This window comes from Camellia sinensis, chromosome 14 (assembly GCF_055761805.1).
Source record: "Camellia sinensis isolate YWXY chromosome 14, ASM5576180v1, whole genome shotgun sequence".
Classification (NCBI taxonomy): domain Eukaryota; kingdom Viridiplantae; phylum Streptophyta; class Magnoliopsida; order Ericales; family Theaceae; genus Camellia; species Camellia sinensis.
Window position 1 is genome coordinate 116,822,870 of NC_138974.1, and position 27,791 is coordinate 116,850,660.

At 35.5% G+C, this 27,791-nt stretch overlaps 1 protein-coding gene across 1 annotated transcript in view; it reads left to right on the plus strand.

The window, feature by feature from the left end:
* The first annotated feature begins 2,793 nt into the window (after positions 1–2,793).
* Positions 2,794–27,791, plus strand: part of LOC114284963 (nuclear transcription factor Y subunit A-1) — a 49,263-nt gene continuing 24,265 nt past the window's right edge. Inside the window, exons 1-4 of the mRNA XM_028227925.2 lie at positions 2,794–2,960; positions 4,996–5,256; positions 24,434–24,549; positions 24,705–24,776. Coding sequence (XP_028083726.2) covers positions 5,007–5,256; positions 24,434–24,549; positions 24,705–24,776 — 438 coding nt within the window. The 5' untranslated portion in view covers positions 2,794–2,960; positions 4,996–5,006. The remainder of the gene's footprint in view (positions 2,961–4,995; positions 5,257–24,433; positions 24,550–24,704; positions 24,777–27,791) is intronic.

The following is a 27,791-nucleotide window of genomic DNA, read 5'->3' on the forward strand; positions in this document are numbered from 1 at the left end:
TTCTAACCTTCTAAAATACAGCTGGGGGTGCTGGTTATATAGGCAAAGGAGAGAAGAAAATGGGGGAAAATGAAATTCAAATTTCCCCCAAAAAGGGCACCCCCCGGATACAGGGTCTGGGGAGAAACAAAATACACAGCTGGAAGGAACCAGGTGAGAGGATTCTGGCCGACCAGGTTCAGAAGGTCCAGGGGGTCGGCCGGCCACCTCCCCTGGTCGGCCGACCAGGGGTCAAAAGGGTCAATCACAATTATTGGTCGGCCTATCCAAAAAGGTGGCCTCCTATGTGTGCACAACACAACTATGTGGTTGAAACCCAGAAAAAGTGAACCAGGAGAGAGAAAAGACCATTTTTTAAAGGGGGTCAAAAGGGTCAGGAACAATTACTGGTCGGCCACCAACTATTGGTGGCCTCCTAGGTGTGTACAACACAAATATGGGGTTTAGGATTCAAGAAAGTGATCCCAGGGTGGTCAACATTGGCTTTTAAGTGAGGAAAACGGGCGTCGGAGGGCGATAAAGGAATAAAGCTGGCTTTTCGGAACAATTGCTGGCCTCCCACCCTCCTACAAGCTTCCTAACAATGAAAATAAGGTCTCCACCAAAAATGAACCAAAACGGATGCAAAACGGAGGTTCGGGGGACCGAAACGCGCGGCTCGGGGCCCCGAAAATGGGCTGTTAAGCACCGGAGGTGGCGTTCGACCACGAAGTTGGTCTCTCGGGCCACAGTGTTCCTCAAAAGGGAGGAAATAAGGTGTATGCCAAAAATCGGAGCAAACGGAGGTGGTTAGGCGGTCCCGAACCGAGGTACACGGCCGTCGGCTCCGAAAAACAAGAAACTGGGCTCCAAACGGGAAAAATGGCCTACGACCACAAAACGTAGCCTACGGCCACTGAGAGATGATCTACGAGACCTCTCCCTCCCTTCGGGAAGAGAAAACAGAGCCTGGTTCGCAAACCGAGGCAAGGCACGAAAGAGTCTGGAAGTCCGGAGGCAAGGCTCGCAGCCGGGACTCTGAAACTTCTGAATGAGCACAATATGCAATATCACCGAGCGCTCAACTGGTGACGTCTGAGTCTTAAGGTCGGTCAAAAATGGGGTGTCTACAGGCTCACACGGGTTCCTCATCTAAGGTCACTTAGTAATGGAATAAAAGAAAAATTAGATACTATGAAGGTTCAAAGAATGTAATATTAATAAGCAAGCAAGCATTTTATAACCTTAGTTTTTCAAAAAGAAAATACATTTTAGAACAGAGGAGTTACCCTTTCCAAATACCCAAGGAAAAAAAGAAATTACTTACACTTCATATTAAGGGGTTGTTTGAGATGTCCTAAATAAGTACACTTTTTGACTTTTTAGACTAAAAAATTGAGGAAAAAAATATGATTGTTTAAGTTAACTTTTTGACTTTTTATGGAAAAATGTGTATTAAAAAATTGTATAAATTAGTGTGTAGGGGGAAATTAGGATTTGGAGTTGTGCAGCCGTAATTTTTGACTTTTGGTGAATAGTGATAACTTTTTAACTTTTTAAGTAACTTTTTGACTTTTTGGCCACATGCCAAACTTGGCCTAATATAACAAAATACTTACAAGGATTATGTTACAGACTCTAAGATACTTAGAAACTTGAAAGACAAAAGTTGAGGCACTTGAAAGTTGAACAAAGATAAGGACTTGAGTGATTTTTTCTTGTGTTCCTAACTGAAAAGTGTAATCTATTTATAGTAGTAAATATTCCTAAAGACCGACTACCAAAAAAATCAGCTAAGGATTAAGATAATGATGCGTGGTACTACTTTGGGCCCCATCGCACATTATTCAATCCTCCCTCTCTTGGTTCTTTATTTACAAAATATTACAAAAAGAAAAGAAAAGAAAAAATAAAACGCATATAAGGATTCTCGTATCTTTTCTTTAATGGAGCAGAGTAGGGGTCGTCTGCTCTATTAAAGTAGTGAGTAAAGGGAGAAGTCTTACAACTGACAGACGCGAATAATTACAATAGTTTTTGTCTTTTTTTGGCATGAATTATGATACATATTTTCAGGTGTGAAGGAGAAGTCTTATATCTGACAAACTCAAATAATTATGTTGGTTATTGTCGTTTTCGAGCTAAGTTCTTCTTGGTGAAGCTCCCTGTATGTGCTTACTGATGTAGATGTTTGATGGTAATCTTGGATGCTAGATGGTAGAGTTGGATGCTTGATGAAAAAAGGAGATAAAACAAGAGTAAAAGAAGGTTTCACAAAAGAAAATCCATTCAATGCTTCGAGCCCAATCTGAGACCCTGGGTCTAGGTCGTATGTTTTGAGGCCTGGCCTGCCAGGTTTGGCTCAAAGTTCGGCCCACCAGCCTATTTAAAGCCACTCCAAAGCCTGCTCGAGACTCATCCCGTCAGATTCACCAAAAGCCCTATATCATTTTCAAGCTAGTTTGGCAAAAAAAATTAAAAAATAGTTAGGCCTAGCCTGAGCCCAAGCCAGCAGCCCAATTTTAAGTAGGTTTGGACTTGAACTTAAACTAAGATTTTTTCCCTATAGGTCGACCCAACAAGACTTGACAATTGGGAAGAGCTCGCGACTCGCGAGGCTCGACCATGGGCTAGTACAAGCCAGGTTAAATTTACACAACACCCAATAATCACTCGTTGACAAAATGATAGAACGCGTGTCAGTGCATAAAGCTCGGAACAACGCATATAGGTCCCTCTGCAGGTGTTGTAATAGCATAGGGTAGACAAGTGTCGAGTTCAAACAGTCCTAGAATAGTAGATGTAGATAGAGAGATATAAGATAGAGACAGATACTCTCGGATGTGTTTTTGGATTTAATGATCACAACACGGAAATAGATTCACTCCCTCAATTCTCTCTCTCTCTCTACGAGGACCAAGACTCCGAAAGACAGTGCCAACAAATTCTAGGGTTTCTTCAAAGATTCTCACTTGTTATAGGTTTCTTCGCTCGACATCTGTATGCTTCTCTCTCTACACACACATGTATTGTATATATATTTGGTGTCTGCATGTATGTGTGGTTTGTTTGACTTCTGGGTTCTTAAGAATTGGGTTTTGGAGTGTTTCTCTCTGTAATTCAATGTTTTGATTTGAATGAATGTTAAGTGAATTTTTTATGTTTCTTTGAAATCTGAGGCTATTGAGATATTATGTTTATGATGGAGAATTAAGATTGGATTTTGATGTTTATTAATGGATTTGCAAGGTTTTCCACATTTAAGATGTTTAAATTATTGGTTTTGTAAGTTTTATGATTATATCAATTTAGCTGGTCACTGTTGATTTTCGATTAGAAATGAGAACCGGTGAATTACTATTACATTTTTTCCCCCCTTTAAATAGAAGGAAATCAATCTATGAAGCTTGGGGTTTTGGCATGGAACCCTATTGATTTATCAATAATATGAAAGAAAAGTATCAAGAAAGAAGATGATGTAAAAAATTTAAAAATAGAGGAGGCTAACATTGTAGCAGATGCAATACCAATAGATGTGCTCAGTATTCTGTTAGGTCATTAAGGCCGTCGTATAATGCCCCAAATTTTGAAGTTATCTATCCAAAGCTAAACACTCGGCCAACATATCAAAAAAAAAAAAAAAAAAAAAAAAAAAAGGACAAGAAAAAGAAGAAGAAGAAGAAAGGTTCCTTGTTAAAAACCGAATAAAATAATCTTTGTCAAAAGGCACAACAAAAAGAAATCCCTCCTTATCTAGAGGCCTAAAATGAAATATTCGTAGTCCAAAGGCCCCCAATTGTAAAGTCTGACAAAATTCCACCTTGTTCAAAGGCCTTCGATAGTACAAGCTTAAAAGAACACTCTTGGTCTAAAGGCTCCATAAAGGAAAATAATTTCCTTACTAAAGACTCCCTTAAAAAAAAAAAAAAAAAAAAAAAAGGCCCTAATAGTTAAGGCCGGAATTTTAATTACAAGAATAGAAGAGGAAAATGAATTTTACATTATAAAGTTGTAATATAGAAAATTAGAAAATATTATATATATGGAAAAAAAAAAAATCTAATTGAGTTTTCTCTTTAGACCTTGTTGAGGGTTGGATCGCCCCTTGCAGAAGAAAATATAATGTTGTAAACAATGAATTTCCTGCACTTGTAGAAAATATCAAAACATATGGCTTAATCATAAAAAATATCAAAATATATAATATGAATTATCTAGAATGTTCCTAAGTTATGTTTTTAGTGGAATTTTAGAAACCCACAATACCCTTGACAGGGAAAAGGAGTTGGGCCTTATAGGGTTGAGTTTGTAACAAATCAAAAGTTGACAAGTAACTTGTCAGGTCATTATGGGTGGATTAATGGAGCCTTTTTAGGGGTCTCAATCTTTTTTTTCCATATTTTCAAAATGTAGATTCTAGAAACACCCCCCCTCCCCCCCAAAAAAAAAAAAAAAGAAAAAAGAAAAAAAAAAGCCATAGGTGGAATGAGATTGAGATTGTTAGGTCTTGTTTGGGAACAGGTTTTTTTAATAACTTTTTGGCTTGTTGGTTAACGTATGATGTAAAAAAACTAGTATGTTTAGGATGACTTTTTGATTTTTTACGAAAAGATGCGCAAAAAATAGAGATAAAAGAAAATCTTTGACTTTTTGATATAAGTTTTTAGCTTTTTGATTTTTTTAGTGACTTTTTGACTTTTAGGCTAAAAAGTGATGTTGCCAAATGAGGCCTTAATCATAGAAAAGTGTTACCTACTCTTGAGAAAAAGTCCAAGTAGATGAAAGCATTGCAAATTCAGGTATGGTACATGAGCCAAATTGCCTTAGTTTGTTCATGAAGGCATTTTGCAGGAGGCACATCAAGAGTTTGAAGTATTTTGTTGCAATGGTTGCAATTTACGACTGAATTCTAGTGTTTTTCTCTCTTTGAAATTTGCTTGAATGATCTGTGTGCTTTTTTGTGTTTTTCTTGTTTCCTCTTAAGAAATTAAGATAATGATATTTTTATTTTGAAAGAATTTGGAAGCATGCAGTCAAAGTCAGAAAGTGTGAATCAAATAGAAGCTAATCCATATAACATTTTACCATCAGCCGCATGTTCAGAACCTTGGTGGCGCAGTAGGAATTATAATCACATCTCCCCCACTATGATAGGGGGAAACACATCTAATTCTTCTTCAGTGGAACAATCCAAAGATGGTGAATCACAATCTGATGATGGGTTGGATGAGGAAGATGATGCTATCAAAGAATCACAAATTACATCTCCACATTCAGGTATTCTTCGTAATAATATGTTGATGTGGACAACTTTTATATATTTTGGATGAATGGTACAAATTAATGACGTAGTGATGCTATTTGATTTGATGACATTGGTGTGAGAATATTATGTTAATTGTGTATATATATTAGATTCATTGTGTGAATATTAGATTAATTGTGATTGATTTTAAGAATATTAGGTTTATTCTTATTTCCTGTTTTAGCTTAGGTTTAGAATTACTATATGAATCGGTTGTACTCCTTATATTGTTTGACAATTGAATATACAGAGTTATTCAAAATTCTTACATGGTATTAGAGCTACCACTGAAACCCTAAAAATTGTCTTTCTCTTCAGTCTCTGTATGAGTAGTGAGTCATGGGTCATCTTCTCCCTCGATCAAATCTGGTTCTTAAAGTTTTGTTGGGTGTTCGTGATACTTGAGTCGCAGTTCGTAGAGCACCAGAATTGCAATTAGTGTTTGCGAAGTTCTCTCTCTGGTTGTGTTCACGAAATTTTCTTTCTGGTCCAGAATCGCGACACCCATACCCATTGGTGTTTGCAATCTCTCTCTCAGGATTGAGTGTCGATTGAAGCTCTCTGCTTCGTATTTGATTAATGAAATGCTCTCTTTCTTTGTCTCTGGCCTTTGTCTCTGATCACGAAGTTCTCTATCGCAACTGGTTCTCTTTTGAACTTCGTCAATTGTGGGTCGCGGTTGGTTGTGGCTCAATTGCTCCATTGTTTGGCCTCTGCTTCGTGAGTTCTCTCTCTCTCTCTCTCTCTCTCTCTCTCTATCTCATTGGTTTGTGACCTATCAGAATCTAGAAGGTGTGTCTGCTTTTCTATTCTTGGTATATTACTTGGTGACCCATTAATTTTCTATTTTTACAGTTAGATCCCCATCGGTTCTCTTTTCTTTTTTTGGTTCATTACACGTTAGAGGATAAAATTCAGGCTATCAAATGCAAACTTATTGGTGGCAATTATGCGTATTGGTCTAATGTTATGAAAAATTTTCTTCTCAGACGAAAGAAATTGGGATATGTTTATGGTTCTGTTTCTTGTCCATCAGATCCGAAAAAGGATGGATATCTTGTTGCTTGTGACACTTGGGATTGTGATAATACCCAATTTCTGACATGGTTTCACAACTCTATGGAAGATTGTATTGGAATGATATTTTCTAAGTACACAACTGCCAAGGAGGTGTGGGACTATTTACTTGGAGTTTATCAGCAGTCTAACTTTGCCAAGCGGTATGAGTTGAAAACAGGCATTCAGAGTGCTCGTTAGCGGGATCGGTCTATTCAGGATTTTTACATTGAGATGATGGGACTCTAGGATTAGCTTGTTTTCATGGAACCATCTAGTATTAAGGACTGGATGCTTATTGTTGTTTTGGGAGGAGGGCCATTTGGTACAATTCTTAACGGCTCTTTCTCCTCAATTTGAGACTATCCGTGATGGCATCCTTCACCGGTCTCCTCTTCCTTCTATGGATGCTATTGTTCGTGAGCTCCTCTCCGAGGAAACCTGTCTTCAGATGGCCAGCCAGACTTTGTCTCCATCTATTTTTTTGGCTCCTACTCAGCCTCCACTGCTATTAACCCTACCTCCTCATCAGCTTCAGGCCACTGTGAAGCCCAAGAAGGGGTCTTTAGCTTCAAATGAGTGTGCTTTCTGCTATTAGAGGGGCCATTGGAAGTAAAACTGTCCCAAGAAGGGACATCCGCCTGCTCAGCAGTCTCAGTTCAAAGCTCCTTTGAGTACTTTTTAGCCTCCAGTTGCTTATGCTACATCTGCTTTGACTTTTGATCCTGACTTGGCTACCTTGAGTGTTCAGATTACTCAGCTTCAATATATGATGTCTATGTCCTAGGTATCCCCATCTGCTTTCGCTCTCACCTCTCTTTATTTAGGTTTACTTGGTTCTTCTTCATGTATCTCTTCTTCAATTTGGATATTTGACTCTGGTACTTCTCATCATATGACTTCCCATCTCTCCTTACTTTATAACTGTATTCCCCCTCCCTTTCCTATTATTGTTAATGCTGCCAATGGGTTTGGTATGTTTATCTTATTTGTTGGGTCTGTACTGCCTTCTACCATGTCTGCACTTACTATCCCTTTTGTCTTTTATGTACCTCAGTTATTTGTCAGTTTGTTATCTATTAGTCAGCTTGATGCTTTCGGTCTTGATGTTATCTTTTATTTTTCTATTTGTTGTGTGCAGGATCAATTGTCCAAGAAACAAATTGGAACCGATCGTAGAGTTGGAGATCTCTATGTGGTAGAGAGCTTGTATCTACCTATGATTACCTCTCCGGTTGCTTTTTCCTCGTTTCAGTTAGATTCTTAGTCAAGTCCTTTTTATTTAGATTTAGTCATTTGTCTGTTGTCCAGTTACGGTTGTTAGCTCAGTCAGGATTGTTAGGTAAAGTTTCTCCTAGTCAAATTACTGAATATCAGGGGTGTAAACTTGCCACAATGACCACATTACCATTTAATAAAATTACTTCTATTTATGTTGCCCCATTTTCTCTTGTGCATACTAATGTCTGGGGTGCTATTCTCACTAAAGGGAGTTCTGCTTATTATGTGTCGTTTGTCGATGATTGCACTTGCTATACTTGAGTTTATTTTATGACTTATAAATCTGACTTTTACCAGATATACCATACATTTCAATCTACGATTACTACACAGTTTGGGTCTACTATTAAAATGTTACGATCTGACTTAGGTAAGGAATATTTTAAAACTAAGTTTTGTGAGTATTTGGCCAATTTAGATATCATTCATGTACTGATACACCTGCCCAAAATGGTCAAGTTGAGCGTAAACATCGTTATCTCCTTGAGACAACTAGGTCTCTTCTCTATACTTCTGTTCCGACTCCATTTTGGAGTGAGGTAGTTCTTATTGCTGCTTTTCTTCTCAACCATATGCCTACTTCCCTTCTCTTTGGTTGGTCTCTTTATAAGGCTCTGTTTTCTCAACTTTCTAATTACTATCTCTTTCGTGTGTTTGGGTCTACTTGCTTTGTCCTTCTTCCTTATAAAGATAGGACCAAACTTAGTTCCCGATCTGTCTTGTGTGTCTTTTGAGGTTATAGTCTTACTCAGAAAGCTATCGCTGTTATGACCTTGTTTCCTTCGCCTTTATGTTTCCTGCCATGTTTCCTTTCTTGAACGTCTGTCTTACTATCAACTTCCTTTTATCATTGCTCAGGTTTTCAAAGAGGATTTGGTCCACATTCATCTATTTTTTTATGAGATCCCTCCTGATGAGTACATCTCTACTGTTCCCTATGAGCTTGTTCCCTCTTCTCATTCTACCACCCTTCTTGTTAAGTCCATTTCTACTGTCCCCCATAAGTCTTTTCTCTCTTCTCCTCCTCGTCCTCCTCCTCCTCCCTTGTTAGTCTATTCTTGTCATAAGGCTCTTCCTCCACTGGTTGTCTCTACTCCTGTTGCTGATCATCTTGCTTCTAATGACTCTGATCTTGCTAACCGTAAGTATCTCCTTCGCAACCGTAAACAGGTAATCAAACTTGGTTTTGCTAAAACATGTTTTTTTACTTCATATTACACCTTTTTGTTTGCTAGTCACTCTTTTTCAAAACTCCAGACTTATAAGGAGGCCTGTCAGGATCCTGATTGGGTTCGGGCTATAGAAAATGAGTTGTTTTCATTGCAGAAGACTACTACTTTTGGCAAGAATCTGGTGGGTTGCAAATGAGTTTATAAAGTCAAGATTCATTTTGATGGTTCTTTTGAGCGCTAAAAAGCTCGTTTGGTTGCCAAAGGTTTCTCACAGGAGTATGGTATTGATTATAAGGAGACCTTTGCCCCTGTTGCAAAGATGACTATTGTCCGTACTTTGATCTTTGTCGCTATTGTTCATCATTGGCCTTTTTATTAAATAGATGTTAAAAATGCCTTCCTCAATGGCCATCTCACTAAGGAGATTATATACGTCTTCCCCCTGGCCTTCACCATTCCTTTGAACAGGTTTGTCGTCTTCGCGTGCTTCGTATGGTTTGAAGCAATCTTCTCGTGCTTGGCATGATCATTATCAGACGACTGTTACTCAACTTTGGTTTCATTCTTGTGCCTAGGATTCTACTTTATTTCTTCTCTATATCTCTGCTAGTTTTGTGGCCCTGTTACTTTATGTGGATGATATGATCATCACTGGCTCTGACTCTTCTGCTATCTCTGAAGTCAAGCAACATCTCTTTTGCATCTTTGAAATGAAAGATCTGGGCCTTTTGCGGTATTTTCTTAGTATTGAGGTTGCCTATTCTCCCAAGGGGTATTTTCTCTCTCAAGCCAAGTATACCAATGAAGTTGTTCACCGTGCCGATCTTTCTGATACCCCCATTGAGTTTAATGTAAGCTTAACACTATTGATGGTGCCCCTCTAGATGATCCTATTTTATATCGAGAGCTTGTGGGTTACTTGGTTTACCTGACTGTCACTCACCTTAATCTTGCCTATATTGTTTATGTGGTTAGCCAGCTCGTTTCTGCTCCTCGTTCTACACATTGGGCTGCTTTGATTCGGATTCTTCGCTATCTTTGAGGTACTATCTTTTAGGGCTTGCTATTGTCTTTTACTTCTTCCTTAGACGTGGTAGCCTGTGCTGATTCTGATTGGGCTGGTGATGTCACTGATCGCAAGTCCATTTTTGATTTCTGCATGTTTCTTGGTGATTCCTTGACTTCTTGGAAGAGCAAGAAACATACCATTGTTGCTCGTTCAACTGTCGAAGTTGAGTACCGTGTTATGGCCCATGCCACTACTGAAATTGTTTGGCTTCGTTGTCTCTTGATTGATTTGGGTGTCCCTTAGTCTTGTCCGACCTCCCTTTACTGTGACAACCGCAGTGCTATTCAGATTGCCCATAACACTGTCTTCCATGAGCGGACGAAGCATATTGAGATTGATTGTCATTTTGTTCGTCAGCATCTGCAGTCTGGCTCTATCTCGCTGCCTTTCGTTTCTTTGGCACTGCAACTTTTTGATTTTTTTATTAAGATTCACACCACTGCTCGATTTTTGTTTTTTTCTTGACAAACATTCAGTGTTTTCTGCTAAAACACCTTGAATTTGAGCGGGGGTGTAAGAATATTATGTTTATTGTGTGTATATATATTAGATTGATTGTGTGAATATTAGATTAATTATGATTGATTGTAAGAATATTAAGTTTATTCTTATTTCCTATTTTAGCTTAGGTCTAGAATTACTATATAAATCCGTTGTATTCCTTGTATTATTTCACAGTTGAATATACAAAGTTATTCAGAACTCTTACAATTGGAAGCCATACATTTTTCTTGACAACTTTCTTATTCTCATGGATTTCTCATATGCTGTGGTTAGAGAATGATTTATTTATTTTGAGGAAGCTTATCTGACTATATGAGATATATTTATTTGATTTGGTGAGGAAGTTTGTTTGACTAGGCGAGATGATATACTTTCTTTTGTTACTCATCATGCAGTACTACGAAGGATGTGCAATCCATCATTTAAATAACTTGAATGTGAGAAAGAAGAATTCACCCAGATTAAAACCATTTTCAGTTACTTCTGTATGATTATTTAGGTAAGTGATTTTGTTTTCATGTACACCAGGAACCTAACAACCTTGTAGGATCAAACCTTACGGCAACCACTTTATGCAAATTATGTCAAAGGTTAGGTTCGTACCCAATCTACCCTTCCCAGGGCCCCATCTAATGAGTTCTAATCCGAGTGTACTTTGCGGAAATTATGACAAAGGTTAGATCTGCATGGACCCAATCTACCCCTCCCAGATTCCCACATCCAATTGGGATTAAACCGGGAGCATTTTTTAAAACTTTTTTAAGGTAAACAACCATATTAGATTTAGAACACACAAGGAAAGCAAGTGGAGATTTGTTTTTATGGGTGGCCCCCTTCATGATAGTTCATCCATGGATATACAATTTCTTGCTTTTATCCTGATCAATAGCCAAATCAATGGGCTGTAGGATTGAGCTGAACAGTTTGGTTTTCCTTTGTTATGAGCTTCTTAAAGCTTGTTTTCTAACTAGTGGACCTGAGCTTGAATGAAATTCCCGAGCTCATGTATGTAGGGAACACAGCTTAAGCTCCTTTTAATAACCTGGTAACACGCAGGCAGTGCGGTGATATCAGATACTTGATGATGTAATTCTCACCATGTGATGCTGGTCATGCTGCTTTGACGTCCAAGGAGGGAAAAATGACGATATTAAACACTAGAAGTTTGACATGGCCCAGTCTCTCATAACAGTAAACCTGATACATTTAATCGCCTCTTCTTTACCGTTTGAGTGATACCAGTGTTTAGTATCATCTGAAGATACAGTCATCATCAAGATGTGTATAAATTTTATCACAAGTTCAAAATGGAAAAAAAGACATCTGTTTGGGCAACAAATATAGGTTGAGATTCGGACTTAAAGTTGGACATTGAATGGGTTAAACACTTTTCATTTCAGTTGGTTAATTTGTTGTAGATAATATCGTGGGCCCGTCTCTGATTCTTACCTGATTTGACATGGTTGTTTACTATGATCTGGTTGTTAGATCTTGATACCATATTTTCCCTACCAATAAGCTGAAAGTAGGAGTGTCTTTCTATTTGTTGAATGTGATGCTTCAAACATGAATCTCAATATATTCACAGCTCTTTTAATTTTTTACCTGTACATCTTTTTTATTGGTAAACCAAGAATCTTATTTAAATCGTAGCTTTCTATTTAGCCTCTTTTTAAGAAGGCAAAGCACTTGCTTACCTTACTAACCCTTGTCATGTCCTTGTCTGTTTTCCTTCTCTTTGTCCTTTACTTACTTTTTTCTTCTTTTTCTGTGGCTTGTGGGAAATTTGAGTTGCACAGATCTAATAAAGTCCAAGCAGATTTTGCAAGATCTGCACATATTTGATTGGATCTGGGCAGTTTCTGTTCTACTGTTTTTTGAGTGAAGTCTGTCTTTCCAAGTTTGATTTTTTCTCTCTTTATTCTAGCTTCGAAATCAGGTTGATCTATTGTTGCGATAGATGACTACTTGATATCCCTTTGGAATACATCACATGTTTTAAATCATCTCTGTTGAAATGGATTAATCTCATCCCATTTTGTACCAGAAAATAAGATCCATTTTGCTTCATCCTGTGAGTCAGTTGAGTCAACTGTGAGTTTAATCCTTTTGTTTGAGCAGGTAGAGAGTCTGAACTTTGTTGCAATGCTTCTCTTCTATTAGTAATGATTGCCCCAAAAAAGGTGAAGTTAAAGCTCGAATAGGTCTGTGCACCGTTTTTCTCTGCTGTTGTGACTTTTCTTTCCTAGGTATCTTTCATGACCCTATAAATCATGAAAACGTAATCTCTTTTGCACACATCTTGATTTACCATGTGCTTAGAACAAGAGCTTACGAGCTTTAGAAACTTCTTCCAAATGTTGTTTTGTAGTTGATTGTTTTCTTATGAAGTTCGAATTTGAAAGGGCCATTTATATTTCCTCTATTCTGGCTGGCTTATTTCTATTTCCTTGTTTCTGGCAATAATCTGTTCTGTGTATCAGAATGCAGCATTGCATAAAGAAAAAGTTCAGTAATACAGTAGTTCAATTCTTCCTTCCTTGTAAATCCAGTATCTTTCTTTCTTGTTTAAACCACATCATTTGATGTTATCCTTTTGGAATCATTGTTGGTACTTGTCTTTGCTCTTGTGTGTGTGCATTTTTTATTTATTATTTTTTGTGTAAATTGATTTTTCCCCTTTATTCATGCTAGAAACCTAGAACTATATTATATAATTCTTATGCTATTGTACTTGGGGTCGTTCATAGATGTTTCTTGTGTTTGTTTATGTTATTATCCTTTCTCCCCCGAACTTTGATCCCAATTGTATGACTCTGTTTCTAAGAGTTTCAAATTGGAAAGGGCCCCATTTCTATTTTCTTGTTTATGGAAATAGTCTGTTCTAGATATTGGGAAGCACAATTACACAAATAAGCTTAACGTTCAGTAATGCACCAGCTCAATTTTTGTAAAATCCGTTTCCTCTATTCTAATGTTATTCCCTAAGAGCACGCGACATGTGCAAAACATATAATTTTATATATTTATTATATGTCATATTTTTTAATATTATATATTTATTTTATGTCAAAAATTCAATCTCATCAAATTCATCAACCTTGGGCGTGCTATTTCGATAATTTAAAAAAAAAAAATACCCAACATGTTCTCAACGTCTACCCCACGTGTATGACTCCCTTTAGTGTGTTCGTCATGTGTCTGGAGCTTGCCCATGTCTGACACGCATTGGATACTGGTACGTGACCTCTAGAGAGATGTATGTGCTTCATGGGTTATCCTTTTGGGATCATTTTTGGTGCTTATCTTTGATCTTGTGTGTTCTTTTGTTGTTTGGAAATCCTCGATTTTTTTCCTTGATTCATGCCTGAACTATATTATATTCTCTATTGTTGTACTTATGTTAATTCTAGATGTTTCTCCAGTAGTCATGTTTGGTTAGGTTTTTTCATTTATTCACTACACTTGATGACAACTGTATGACTATTTTGAGGAGTATGTCATATCTTTGATGTTAATCAAGTCTTCAAAGGGCACCATTTACACTAGCCATTGGAAATCCAATGTGCTTTTTGGCTCTATTTCTAACAATAAGACAATTTTTTGTGAGTGATAGTGTCTTTGGTGGTCTTGGGCCACTTAGCTGTCAAAATTTGTGCCTTTTTGTTGGGTTGGGCCCTGGGGACTTTTATTCATGGATTTTGTTATAAAAAATGGGGAATATTTTAGTTATTGGAAACATTACCATATTAAGTTGCTGAAGTGTGTTTTGTTCATTACCCCCCCCCCCCCCCCCCCCGTCTTGTCTTTTGGTTCTGGTCAAGTGTTAAGCTCAGTAGTTTTGGATCAGATAGTTACAACTTTTCAAAATTTATTTGTGCATTTTGTACCATGTCTTCTCTTGAATTTTCTGAAATGAGCACTATTTTGCTATTACTGATGGGAACCCTTCTTGTAGTCACTTGAACAAAACCTTGTATCTTAATTCTGTTCTGAAGCCCTCTTCTGCATAGCAGTAACCAAACCTAATCTATTCTGTGGCTAATCAGGTGGAAAGCAAGTTAAATAAAGTGTTGCTAATCCCAAACCAAACCAAACCAAACCAAACTAAGCATTGTGTCCCATTCAAGTGGGGTCGGCCACTCGAATCCTTTTACGTCATTCTAGTCTATCAAGGGTTATTGCAAAATATGTGACTGAAAGTAATATTTCCATGCCCAGTTTCTTCCAACTTAAATTATGTTTTGAATGTGTCAATCTCCTGACTGAGTTTTTTAAGTGTAAACCAATATTTTTAAAGGAACCTTCTTTGCTAACATTTTTGTTCCTTAGAAGAGTTATCGCCTACTTTGGTTTCCTAAAATAAAAGCGCCCAAATAGTACACATTAATGTGTGTTTGGGAGGGGAAATATTGGGTACACACCTAACCTTTGGCATAGTGCACAAAGTGGTTTTCCTGAGACTTGAACCCATAACCTCAAGGTTATTAGGCCAAGATTTTACATATTGAACCAATGGTTACCCCTAGGATCTTACATTGATGTCTACTTTGGTTTCCTCTAGGATAAAAGTTAATGCAAATCCAAAGTATACACCTAGTCTCTAACTTGGTACTATGTTAAAGCACGCAAAAAAGAATTTTTATTTGGAATATTGTTGAAATTGCTCTTCATTTTTTGCGTGGTAATTAAAATTGTCATCTTGATTGGGAAAATTATTAGATAGTCCCGGAGTGCCATGTGGCATTGCCTACGTGGTGCTCCCGGCCAATGGGAAATTGCAACCCACACTAAGTGGGTCATCTCTTGTCTCTCAACTACCTAACAAAGGTGAGTCACCATACTCACATGTAAAATTTTCCGCTATGCTATTGCTTTGGACCACCACATAGACAATGACACATGGAGCTCCGGGAGTACCCGATAATTACTCTCTAGATTGGAGGGTCTTGTGATCGTACAATCCATAAAATGCAAATCAATTCGAGTAACATAGAAAATTGAAGAGGGATGCAATTGTTTTAGGGTTGTAAAGGGGTCTTGGAATCTCACTCAGGAACCTGATTTTGCTGATCCATATTTTGGGGCCCTTTTTACTTTGAAATGGGCAACTTTAATATAAGTTTGGCTTTCGGCCCAAATGCTCCAGACAAAACAAAGCCCAAAACCCAAATTCAATGCCCTAAATAATGCAATCAGGGCAAGAATCTGTCAATCAGGTTGCAAGATGAGCGAAAATCGAGAGGAGCCAGCATCGGAACTCTCAACTACTCTCTCTCTGTCACTCAGACCAGCATCTGGTTTTAGGCATTCAAATACACTCTCTCCCTTTCAAACCCCAGCAGGTGAGTCTTCTATCATGTTTAGGGAATTTTTCCTCTCCTTTAGTCTTCCATTTATGGAGCCACAATGTACAATTCAATGCCCCCTCCTCCTTTCTTTCTTTGTTACAATGCCAGCAGCCGATGAGGTAAACTTGTTCATTCCATCTATATTTATTCCCCCTTCTTAATGTATCAGCCTGATGACCTAAACCTGTTCACACCACATAAATTTTATTCTAGTTATTGCTTTTTAACTGTAATTGTCAACCACATAGCGTCAATTTGGGAATATTATACAAATCCTTTGATGGCAAAGTCCCCATCATGTATACGTTTATGATTCATTTGAGCATTCATTCACTTTATGTTATGTAAAGTGAAACGATTTTCTCAACTTATTACTCGCCATGCATGATCAGCACACAGACTGTTTAATACTTTTTTATTTGGAATTAAACCTATGACATAGATCAGCCACCAACCCCATATATATATCCTATATTTTACTTTTGATTTAAAACCAATTATTCACGTATAGAGTACACGACCACTGTTAAATTCATTGTCCTTTATTCTATCCCCCTGTGTACTAAGGTCTAGCCTACACACACTGACTTGCAGGTACACTGTATATTGAGCTTAGTTACAGAGTTTTTCTTCCATCTCTGTTTGTTCGTTTGTTTGTATGTTTTGTTTTTTATTTTTTGTTTCTTCTTGCTATACATTAAACTGTATAGAGTAAACAAGCAATGTTAAATGTCCTCTATTCTATCCCTCTCTGCCTACTGTATGACTAGATCCTCCCCCCCCCCCCCCCTCACTTTCTTCATTTACACAGACATGCAGATTCTGTATTGAGCTTAGTTAGTCTTACGGAGTGTTTCTTCCATCTCTTTTTATTTATTTGTTTTGTTTTGTTTTGTTTTTTTTTTTCCATAAGCTCCATTACCGAGACATGGGATTTTTGGAATCTTTATTAATTTGTTAGACTGGTACTGGTGTTCCTTTTTTGCTGAGTTCTACAAACTGAATATTAGGTTTGTTATAGAACCTGACATGGCCTGAGATGCTGAATTAGAGATTTGAAATTGATAACTTAATGAGTTACTACAAGGGCTTCTTGAAGTTAAAAGTTTGTTCAACATAGGATTATGAACTTGATTCATGCTTATATTAGTTAGTGCTGTCAGTCTATATAAGCTTACAGTTTTGACTAATCATGTATGCTCTTTGGTTTAGGGAAGAGTAAGAGAAGTGTCCTGTCACAATCTTATTAAGAAGTGGTCATTTTTAAGTTATTACATAAAATAATTTTTAATGTTTTCAAAAATCAGGATGATCAGAAATTGAAGAGAACTGTATATGACTGTGTTTGCAGAAATCTAATTGTTCTTACTGTCAGATTTTTTGAAAACAGAAAGTCAAATATATGAAACTTGTTCTTAGACACCAAACACGCCCTATAATTGTCCTTTAGTTGTTTCAATTTCCTGCAACTTTTGATGAATGTGGAATATGCAGCAAGTATATGTGGTTTTAATTTCATACCATAACTGACAAGATGAGAATGAAATTTAACAGGTAAGTTTTTAACCTTATGATTCTGCTGTTTATCAGGAAGGATTATTATTAATCATTCTCTTTTTGGCATTTTGAAACACAAACAATGATTTGACTTTTTAATTATAATTTTTTGGATACGAAGTGTCCACATTTGTTTATGCTTATTGAATTTGTCTCCACAGTTTCTTTCTCATTGGAACATCATGCAATTCCATGTTGGCATTTGTATCTTCTCATAGATCTGCTTGATAATATTTGTTATTATAAATTGATAAGTGAAAAATGATTATCTGTCTATTTATCCCAAAAAAAAAAAAAATGATTATCTGTCTGTGGAAACCTATGTTTTGTATTTGCAAGTAAGCTTACAGTTCTGTTAATATATCAGTACACCGTCTCTGCTTGTTATTAGTGTATTGGTTATTTTCTTGCCTTAGTTTTGATGACTTGGATTCCATCTTAGTTTTATTTGGTAAGTAAATATCATCATTTTTACCGACAGAACCATATATAAATGATCAATCTCCAAGTGGGTTCATGATTTTCATTTGCATATTTCTAATGTGTTCTGGAACATAGACTTGGGCTTAGGGACTATGGGAGCAGGGGTGGACATTGGTTTAGGGGTGGCTTTTGAAGGCCTTTATGTTACATTAACTCTTATAATTCCCCATTGTATCTGTGTCCGCAAAATATGACTAGGGTAAGGGTAAAATTTTGTGTCCAACCCATGTACCCAAAATAGACAGTTGGATCATTTATTTTTTCACAATATTTGAAGTTCACATTTAAAGTACATGGCCAAGTGATAGCATTTTATGTCAAAATATTATACAATATACAATACATTTAAATGTTTAGGATGTGCCCACCTATGTTACATGGACTTGGGTAAGGTTGTTGAGTGTAGGTGCATATTTAAGGGTTGGACACATCAAACTCCGAACTTTCGGATACACAAACTCAGCCAAAAAAGATCCAAAAAATTGATATAGATATGGGGATACTTTGTCTAATTAGAATTTATATATATATATACTAGTGGGTGGCACACACGATGTGTGTGCAATTTAAATAAGTAGGAATAAAAAAAATAATAATAAAATTAATATTGTAATGTGTACTTAGCTTAAGTGGTATGAGTCTTCGTATTTAAACCCATGGTCATGGGTTCAAGCCTTGCCCATCTCTTTGTTTAACTTTTTTTTTAAAAATAAAACATACTGCCACATGGCATGAGGAGAGTAAAGCAAGCTTCAGGACACCATATTATGTGTTCACTTTATAATAGTATAGATGTAAAATTAAAATTTATTCAGGATATATCATATTATAGACAATGATTTTACTATGATTTTTATATATTGGCAATGTCAAATATAGAATACCATTCAGCTTGTTTGGTTTTGATTTTCAGAAAATACTTTTAAGAAAATTCTACTTATTTATTTTCCATATTTTTTGTTTTCAATGAATTTTTTTAATATTTTAAGTATTTTTTTTAAAAAAAATTTTAGACACACCTAACATAAATAAAAAGTATAATATTTGTGAAAAAAATCTTTAAAAAATTCACTAAATACCAAAAATACAAAAAAAAAAAAAAAAAAAAACGAAAATTCAGTACATTTTTCGTATTTTTGTATATTTATTAATTTTTTAAAATATTTTTTCACAAATATTTTACTATTTAGATACATCTTAGTAAGATGCATCTAATAAAGTAAAAAAAATTGCTTAAAATTTTAAAAATATTCACTAAAAACACAAAAAACAAAAAACTCAATTTCCGAAAAACTGAATTTAGAAAACTAAAACCCAACATACTGATTGATTTTACTATATTTTTAAGATAATGGTAATGACTTTATTTCATTTTTTCCCCCTAAAAAAAAAATAAAAGAAAAACTTAGAAGTAATTGTTTCAAAAAGAAGAATCGTACCCTTACCCGTGTCGGGTGATGTTGACATGGGTACTTTAACAAAACTAAAAGAGTCCATGTAACATAGGTCCCCATGTACCTATATCCACGTATAGATATATCTTGAGTTTTAGGGTTTAGGGAGGTCCAACACCTTGCACACATCGACAACCAATACTCATGCCCAAGTCCATGTAATATAGGTATGGATCAGCAATTATGGTTGTGCAAATGAAAGTGTTGCATAAGTTCTATCTTGAATTTTTGATGATTAGATATTTTAAATTATTTGAACTTATCTCAAGCAAGTTTAGGGGTTTCTTCTTCTTCTTCTATCTCTCTCTCTCTCTCTCTCTCTCTCTCTCTCTCTTCAATTGACTCAAAATTCCTTTAAAAAGAGCCACTCACCTTAAATGCTTCCAAGTGTTAATGGTAGATTTGCATTCAAGCAATGAGGGTATTGTTGATTAGTAGCATGAAGTTTCCAAAAGCTAAGGTATTGGAAATCCAATTCAACGCTGTTTGACGAAATTGGTAATTTAGCTTTGAAAACTTTGGTGCTGGAATTTTTAGCAGTGGATGCTGTTAAGTTGCTGTTGCAATAATATTTAGGGATTATTTTTCATTTTCAATTTTATTTAAGAAATTACCTTTCATGACGTTTTCAATGATAAGTTTTGTTGAAAATTCAGACCTTTTCAAAGTAAAAACTATGTTTTAAGTGGTACATAAAGTCATGTTAGCAAATGCACTTAAAGAGGAGAAATTGTTGAAGTTTTTCAAGATTCAGTAGGGAAATCAAGTCAATATAGCTTCTTGATCACCAGGATGATGTTAGGCATCTAATAGTGGCTAAGTGGACTCTGTTGGAAGATTCCTTGCTACTGTCTTGGGAATCAACATTATTATTCCTCACAACAATTTTATCAAAAAGAAAAAAAGAAAAAACGATGAATTACAGTCTAATATTGACCAAGGCCACAGTTGAATGTCCTTGAGTCCTTCCATTACCTTGTTTTTTCTAGATTTTGAAGATATAACTCCTTGTGGCTTGGCCCAATGGTAAGGCTCCTTGGTGGTGCGAGTTCAAGTCATGAAAATAGCCTCTTTAGAAATGGGGTAAGGCTACGTACATCTTGCTCTCCGCAAACCCCACTTTAGCAGGTGCTTTGTGCACTAGGTCGCCCATTTGATGATATGGCACTCTTACCTATTTTGTTCTTGTTTGTTCACTTTTTCAATCATTTTAAAAGTAGATGTTGCTTCTTTTTTTCAAAGAATATAGTATATAAGATATGATGGTAAAACTCAACTTTAAGAGATATATACACAATACTAACTTAGGTATTAGGTCTCACACACGCAAACACATGCATATATATAATTATTGCATGTAATTCCTTGTTCGATTTATTGACCATTGACTAGGAAAATGATGGAACAATTGTAGAAATAGTATATTAGTATCTATATACAAAAATAAATAAATATTCAAAATTGCAACAACTATAATGGCATAGTGGCATTAAGCTAATAAGTCATACAATGAAATTGTAAGAGAAAGTGATTGAACATCATTTAAGAGTTGCAACTACAAGGTCACACAATCAATTTGAATTTATGCCCAGTATATCAACTATGGAAGCAAAATATTTACTAAGAAGATTAAAAAAAAATAATATAGAGAGAAAAAGAGGGATATTCATATAGTTTTTATAGATTTAGTATAAACTCATTATAGGGTGTCTAGGGATATCATATGGTAGGTGTTAGAGACATATGATCTGACAAACGGGTATATTGCATGATAAAGGATATCTATGATGTGGTTGTGACTACAATTAGATGACATGCAAGAGAAACTAGTGAATAACTAAATGCTTTTAGAAAGATGTGTCCTATGGTGTATGTTGTTTGTAGTTGATATTGTTCTACTGGATGAAATTAAGGGAGGAATTAATACTAAGGCCTCATTTGGAAAGTTAGCTATTTTAGTTTTTAGCTATTTTAATAGGTTAAAATTTTTATATTTGGGAAGATGGTTGGATTTTTTTATAATTGGATGTGATATTTATGAGAGAAAAAGTGAAATGATTATGTGTTTGATGTGGCATTTTGGGTTGTTTTGGAAAGTTGGTTAAAAGCTGACTTTTTAACTTTTTTTTGAAAAACTTGTAAAAAAAGTAGAGAGATGATGTGATCCAAAATAGGTTAAAAGCTAGCTTTTGACGTTTAGTCATCTTCCCAAAAGAGGCCTTTATCTTATTGACTATTTTATCCTGTTTTTTCTTTTTGTGAATTTTAGCCAAAAAAAAAAAAAAAGAAGCCAAAAAGCCTCTTGCCAAACTAGGCCTAAATTAGGAATTTGAAGAGGAGTAGAGCTAGAACTTAGAAGGGTTTAAAATCAATAGAACTAAAACTGAATATATAGAATACAACTTAAGTAAAAACAGGATGAATTAACTAAATGCTTTTACAAAGACGTGTCCTAGGGTGTATGTTGTTCGTAGTTGATATTGTTCTACTGGATGAAACTAATTGTTCAAGTAAATGAAACTAAGGGAGGAACTAATACTAAATTAGGAAACTGAAGAGAAGCAATAGATCTAGAAGGGTTTAAAATCAAGGGAACTAAAACTGAATATATAGAATACAACTTAAGTAAAAATAGCTGTAGAAACAGTAGAAAAGTGAATGATAAAAAAGCAAGAGATAACAAAGAGTTAACAGTTTTGTAACCTATGTTCTATTATTAATAAGGATGGAAATGTTGGAAATGATGCAACCCATAGAACCAAATTAGATTGGCTCGAGTAGAGGGGTGCTTCTGGCATATTATTTTATTGACGGATACCAACAAAGTTGAAAGGAACATTTCATAGAACAACTATAACGCCAATGATACTTTTTTGAGACATAATGTTGGACCACTCTGAAACAACTTATTTATAACAAGAGTGAACTGAGATGTGGATGTTTAGATGGATGTGTGGTAGACCAGGGCAGATAGAATTAAAAATGAATATATTTGTGAAATAGTTGGAGTAGCACCGATTGAAGATAAATTGAGAGAGAACGGATTAAGGTAGTTTGGTTGTGCAAGAATGACCTACAGATGCAACGGTAAGGTGAGTGATGTGATATCATAAAGAGTGCTGCTATTAGCACCTACCAAAATTCTTTGGACCCCCCATTTTATAAATTTTTTTTTATTACAATTATACCCTAAAGTAAAATTACATTAAAAGACATTATTAAATGGAACACCCACCTATCAATAAGAACTAATACTCTATAATATTGGACACCCACCCTCACCCCCACCCCCCACCTCCAACTCCAACTCCAACTCCAACTATACGTATTCCATGTTTGTAAACCCTAAACCTATTATTTTTCATAACCAACTAATATAAACCCTAAATCTATTATTTTTCATAATCATCTTAAATCCTGAATGTGTCATCTTCATCACCATCATCAACGCTATTGAACTTGAAAGTTTTGCTTCAAGTATAATGTATGCTTCAAGTATAACGTATACTTCATCACTTATTTTACTGTGTAGAGCAATGGAGGACGAGAATAGCAATTCTAGTGAGACCGGTGTTCCATTAATAAGTTTATCTGTCTTGTATTAACATTCTCGGTCGTTCTCGGTCGTTCTTGTTTCGTTCGAGCTATTCGGTACTGGTTTGCTGATTATTAGAATTATGTTCGGTAATACAGTACTGAACATAATCCTTTCGTTCAATACATAGGTTCCGAACATTAATGCAGATAGTTAGTTATGTAATTTTCTTTGTTAAACCAACTTAGAATGGAAAAAAGTGAATTGGAATGGATTTAAGTTATGTATTTTGAATGGATTTAATTCATGTTATTTTAAGTTGTGAATTGGAATGGATTCAAGTTACACAGTGATGAACAAATTTTGTTCGGACATACAGTGCTGACAGGACCATTATTGTTCGACAAAACCGTTCTGAACAAAATACATTTTTTCGGCTACACAGTGGTGAACAAATTCAAAATCATCGCTCGAATCTGCTGATCTCCTATTGAGATTCTTGAATTCAGGGCATTTAGATGAAAGCTTTAATCTGGTTCTTCTGGCTTGTCTCCAAAAATCCAGATGTAGAAACTGAGATTTTCAAAGAAATCAATGAGAAATCCGAAGCTCCGATCTACGAAGAAGTGAAAGACATGGTTTACACACACGCGTCGTTGAGCGAGACCATGAGACTCTACCCACCCATACCCATTGACGGAAAGCAAGCTTTAAAGAAAGACGTGTTGCCAGATGGGACAGTAGTGAAGAAGGGTATGAGAGTGAATTACCATCCTTACGCAATGGAGAGGTCGGATGAACTGTACTGGACCAAAGCTCCAAACTCTGAAGATTGAGTGAGTCAGGGAAGGAGAGGGATGAAAAATTAGGTGGGTGTGCATTTCATTGTGAAAATATTATGAATATGGGTAGATTTGGTAATAAGTGGGGTGTTCAAAAAAATATTATTAAAATTTAGGGTTTAGGGTTGGGGTCCAAAGAAATGGGGGGTCTAAAGAATTTTGGTAGGTACTAATAACAACACTCATCATAAATGGAAATGTTAGGAGGGAAAGACCTAAATGGATATGGGCTGTGGTATTAAAAAAGAATATTAATTTGTTTAAATTAATTGAGCAATAGCATATAGCCCTTGGAGTGGAATGATGGAAAAGGATTTATGTAGCCAACCCTTAGTAGTAGGAAACTCCAACTGAGGTGATGTTTCTTACTCAAACTTGATTCGTGCTTCTAAGTAAGAAACTTATTCATGTCAAGGAAAAAACTTACTACCAACCGAGATAAAACTTCTCAAACATACAAATCTCAGAGAAACAAAGGTAAAACAACTCAAATTATTTTAATAATTTCTATTTCTATTTATATTTATTTATACTTAACAATGACAATTTTCAGTTGACATTAGTCTTTAATATTTATTCATATTTTCACACATCACAAAGCAGAAAAGATATTTGTTAGAATATATTTATATCTTTAATATATTAAATATGTACACGCTTCTGTTGGGGCTCTTAAGATGATCCCATCTGAGTGAGACACGAGGCATAGTTTGGTTTTGGTTATTGCAGATATCCTCTATATTGAAGTAAATTTGTGTACTTTTGCCCCTGTAATTCCTTCGGTAGGCTTGGCAGTAGGAATTTTTTTTAATGTGATACTAATGGTGGCCTTTTTTCATGGATAGATGGAAATTATGGACAAGGTCACCAGAATTTCCAGAATCGAACATCAGCCATACGTCCAATGATTAATGAAAGCCTTACACAGCCTCATCAGCTTGAACTTGTTGGACACTCAATTGTAAGTCTGATTTTCCAGCTTTTCTTCACCTGCATAGATGCGAGAGCTGTATTGATGATTTCTTTATTTGTAAACTGAGTGTATAAAATTAGAGAACTCATACTGGCATGACTTTGAAACAGAAAGCATTCCTAGTGTTCTTGTAACTCTTGCAGGCTTGTGCATCAAATCCATATTTGGATCCATATTATGCAGGAATGATGGCAACCTATGGTCCTCAGCCTTGGGTATGTATACATTATCTCCCTTCTACATGTATTAAAATGATTCACAGTTCCTGATTGGTTTTGTTGGTAACTTCCTGTTCAAATTCATTGATGTCCTCTTTCTATTTATTCATGGAATTATTGGTTTGGAAGAGAAAGATGTTTTTCTCTGGTGGTGGATTTCATTCAGTCAATTATATCTCCTAAACCCCTATTGTTTGATTACAAATTTTAGCTTTGTTATCCAACTTATGTGCTGCAGATGTATCTTTTTAGAAAGATCAATAAATTTGGAAAAGTACAGAGATTCAGGTTTATATGCCATGGTGGTAAATAAGAATGGAATTTTAATGCTTACACTGGTACACTAGCCCTCTAAATTCAGGTATTTGTAGATTGCTAGGGAGGCATTTAGATTTGGTCAGCTATAGATTAGCTAGCTGTTCTTAAATCAATTAGCTAATCATTTGCTTCTTTGTTTATATTTTTCTTTAGTTTCCTTAAAATAGGCAAATACAAAACAAATGTAATTTATTTTAACTGGACTGCGTATAGGAAATAGGGCATTGCTCCTCATAGTAAGCCTTGTTGTGATGGGGTTTTGAAATTCTAATGGTTTGGGCAAAGAACTAGACGGTGGAAGTTTAACTTTCTGAAGAATAACTTGTATATTTCAATGTGTTGTAATACAAAGAGTACATCATCTTATATAGAACTCTAACCCTAAGACTAAAAAAGGAAATATGAATAATGCTTAATTACACAGAATATTCACAATCTCATAATATATGCAATATATACACTAATATATTCTCATAGGAAGGAGCAAAGGTTCAATTCAAACAGTGGATCTCGCTATATTTTCATTCGAATTACACTGAGAATTTATAAATTTTTCTTTGAAGAACTATTGCATTAATAAGAAATATTACCGTGGGTAGGTTCGGCATCTCTTCCACTGTTGTGATTGATTAGAAGTAAAATCACTACAATTTTACATCCTTCAAAAGATTTGGTATGCTTTACTGAAACGTAGAAAGCTTAGATAAATCAGAAACCACAAAATATCCAGAGACTTCCAATTTAACAACACAATTCAATGATGTGAGCTTATTTTTAAGCCATATGTCCATTAGTCCCAATCTCTTCATATATATATATATATACCATATTCATGTGTATCTTTAAAAATAACATAAATTCAGAAGATTAGAGAAGATTCAATGATTGAGACTTATCAGAAAACCTAAAAGCAATTGCTATAGAATATCAAATCCATTAATACTTTCATCAATTCACACTGAGACACATCTATACTTCGATCAATTCACAACTTAAGAGATTATCAAAATCGAAAAGTAACAAAGAGAATCAAACAATTCAACAAGAATGCACTCCAAATTCATCAACAAGCAAATATATGCAATATATACACTAATATATTCTCACAGAAAGGAGATACATATTTGTTTACAGACCATGCTCATCCCTATTTGGTTACCTTTGACAGAAAATGGTACTTATTTTTTATTTGTTTATTTGGATGCTTTGCCATGCAACCCTGCTACGAGAAACTTCCTGTCGTTTCTTTGTTAGGGTGCATAGGAAAGTTCTTTTATTAGACAAACCATAATTAATTTTAATATACTTTTTAAGAAGAGAAGAGATTCACTGGAAGGCACTAAAGCGTCCATAGCCATGTTCATCTGAGCATAAACAAACCAACTTGCATTGACCAAGAAACAACTAATCTACAAAAGGCTGATAAGATGGAAAAGACTGTGAAGAGAAAGCAGTAAAGATCTGAAAACTGAGGCTTCATCTACCATTGCATGATCTGCCCAACCCAGCTAAGCGAATAACTTGTAAAAAATTGCCTACATCTATCATTCTGGGTTCACCTACTAAAACAATGATGTAACAAGGTTAGTGTGGTTGTTATGATTAGGTTGCTTGGCATTTAAGCCTATAAATGGGTGGTTAGAGTCTTTGGGAGGCAATTTTATGATATTTTGATATTGTATGAGATTTTCTCTCTAATGAAATCTATCTTCTTTGGTTTCATCATTTTGGTATCAGTGCAACAGTTGGATCCTATTTTGATTTTAGATATGAGTGATTCATTGATTGTTCAACAGTTGTGGAGGCTGTCTCATATGATATTGGAGTTTGAGTTCAATTTGGTCTCCAGCAAACCCTAGTGATGCAGGACGATTAAGGACAGCCACTACAATAGGCTTTTGGGGCTGATTTTACACTTACTAGGGAGTGTTTAGGGTGCTGTGAACAGACTGCAGGAATTGAAGAAAGAAAGAAAAAGATAGATCTAGGAATCACTCCTAGAATCCCTTAGGTATCACACATAGGGTTTGATTGCATCACACAGTCCATAAAGAGACTTCAAAACTCTCAATTTTTTATAAAATGTCAACTCTATGACATGACCTTATATAGAATTAGGAGACTTCCTAAACCGATTATAACCAAAAAAGGAAAACTATCATAATATCTTGGACTTCTAAAATTAATTTAAGACTAAAAAAGAAACATAAATAAAACCCAATTAAATAACTTGACCAACAAGACGACCCATGGGCGACCCACACAACGCATATTCGGAAATTATGCAAATTACTAAAATACCCCTAAGCTTAAAATCCTAGAAAACATAAATATAATTATAAAATAAGACTCTAATAATACTATAAACTTAATTATATAAGATTCCTATCAATTTCTCTTTGACATAATGCCAATGTCCAAATATCATTACTTCTTTGAATTTAGCATTCCTTGAGCTTTTTATACTCCACATCCTTCTCCCTTGGTTGGAAAAAACTCGATCTCGAGTTTTGAAGTGTTGAAATATAAGAATCCAAAGCATTGGAATCGCACCCAAGTCTTCATATAAAAATGTACATCACTTTTTCTTCTCCATTGGGGTAGTAAGGAGAACAATGACCTACTTTCAATTGCAAAGTTGAACTTCTCCGGAATGATAAAATCAACAGAAGAAAGAAAGAAAGAGATACATCC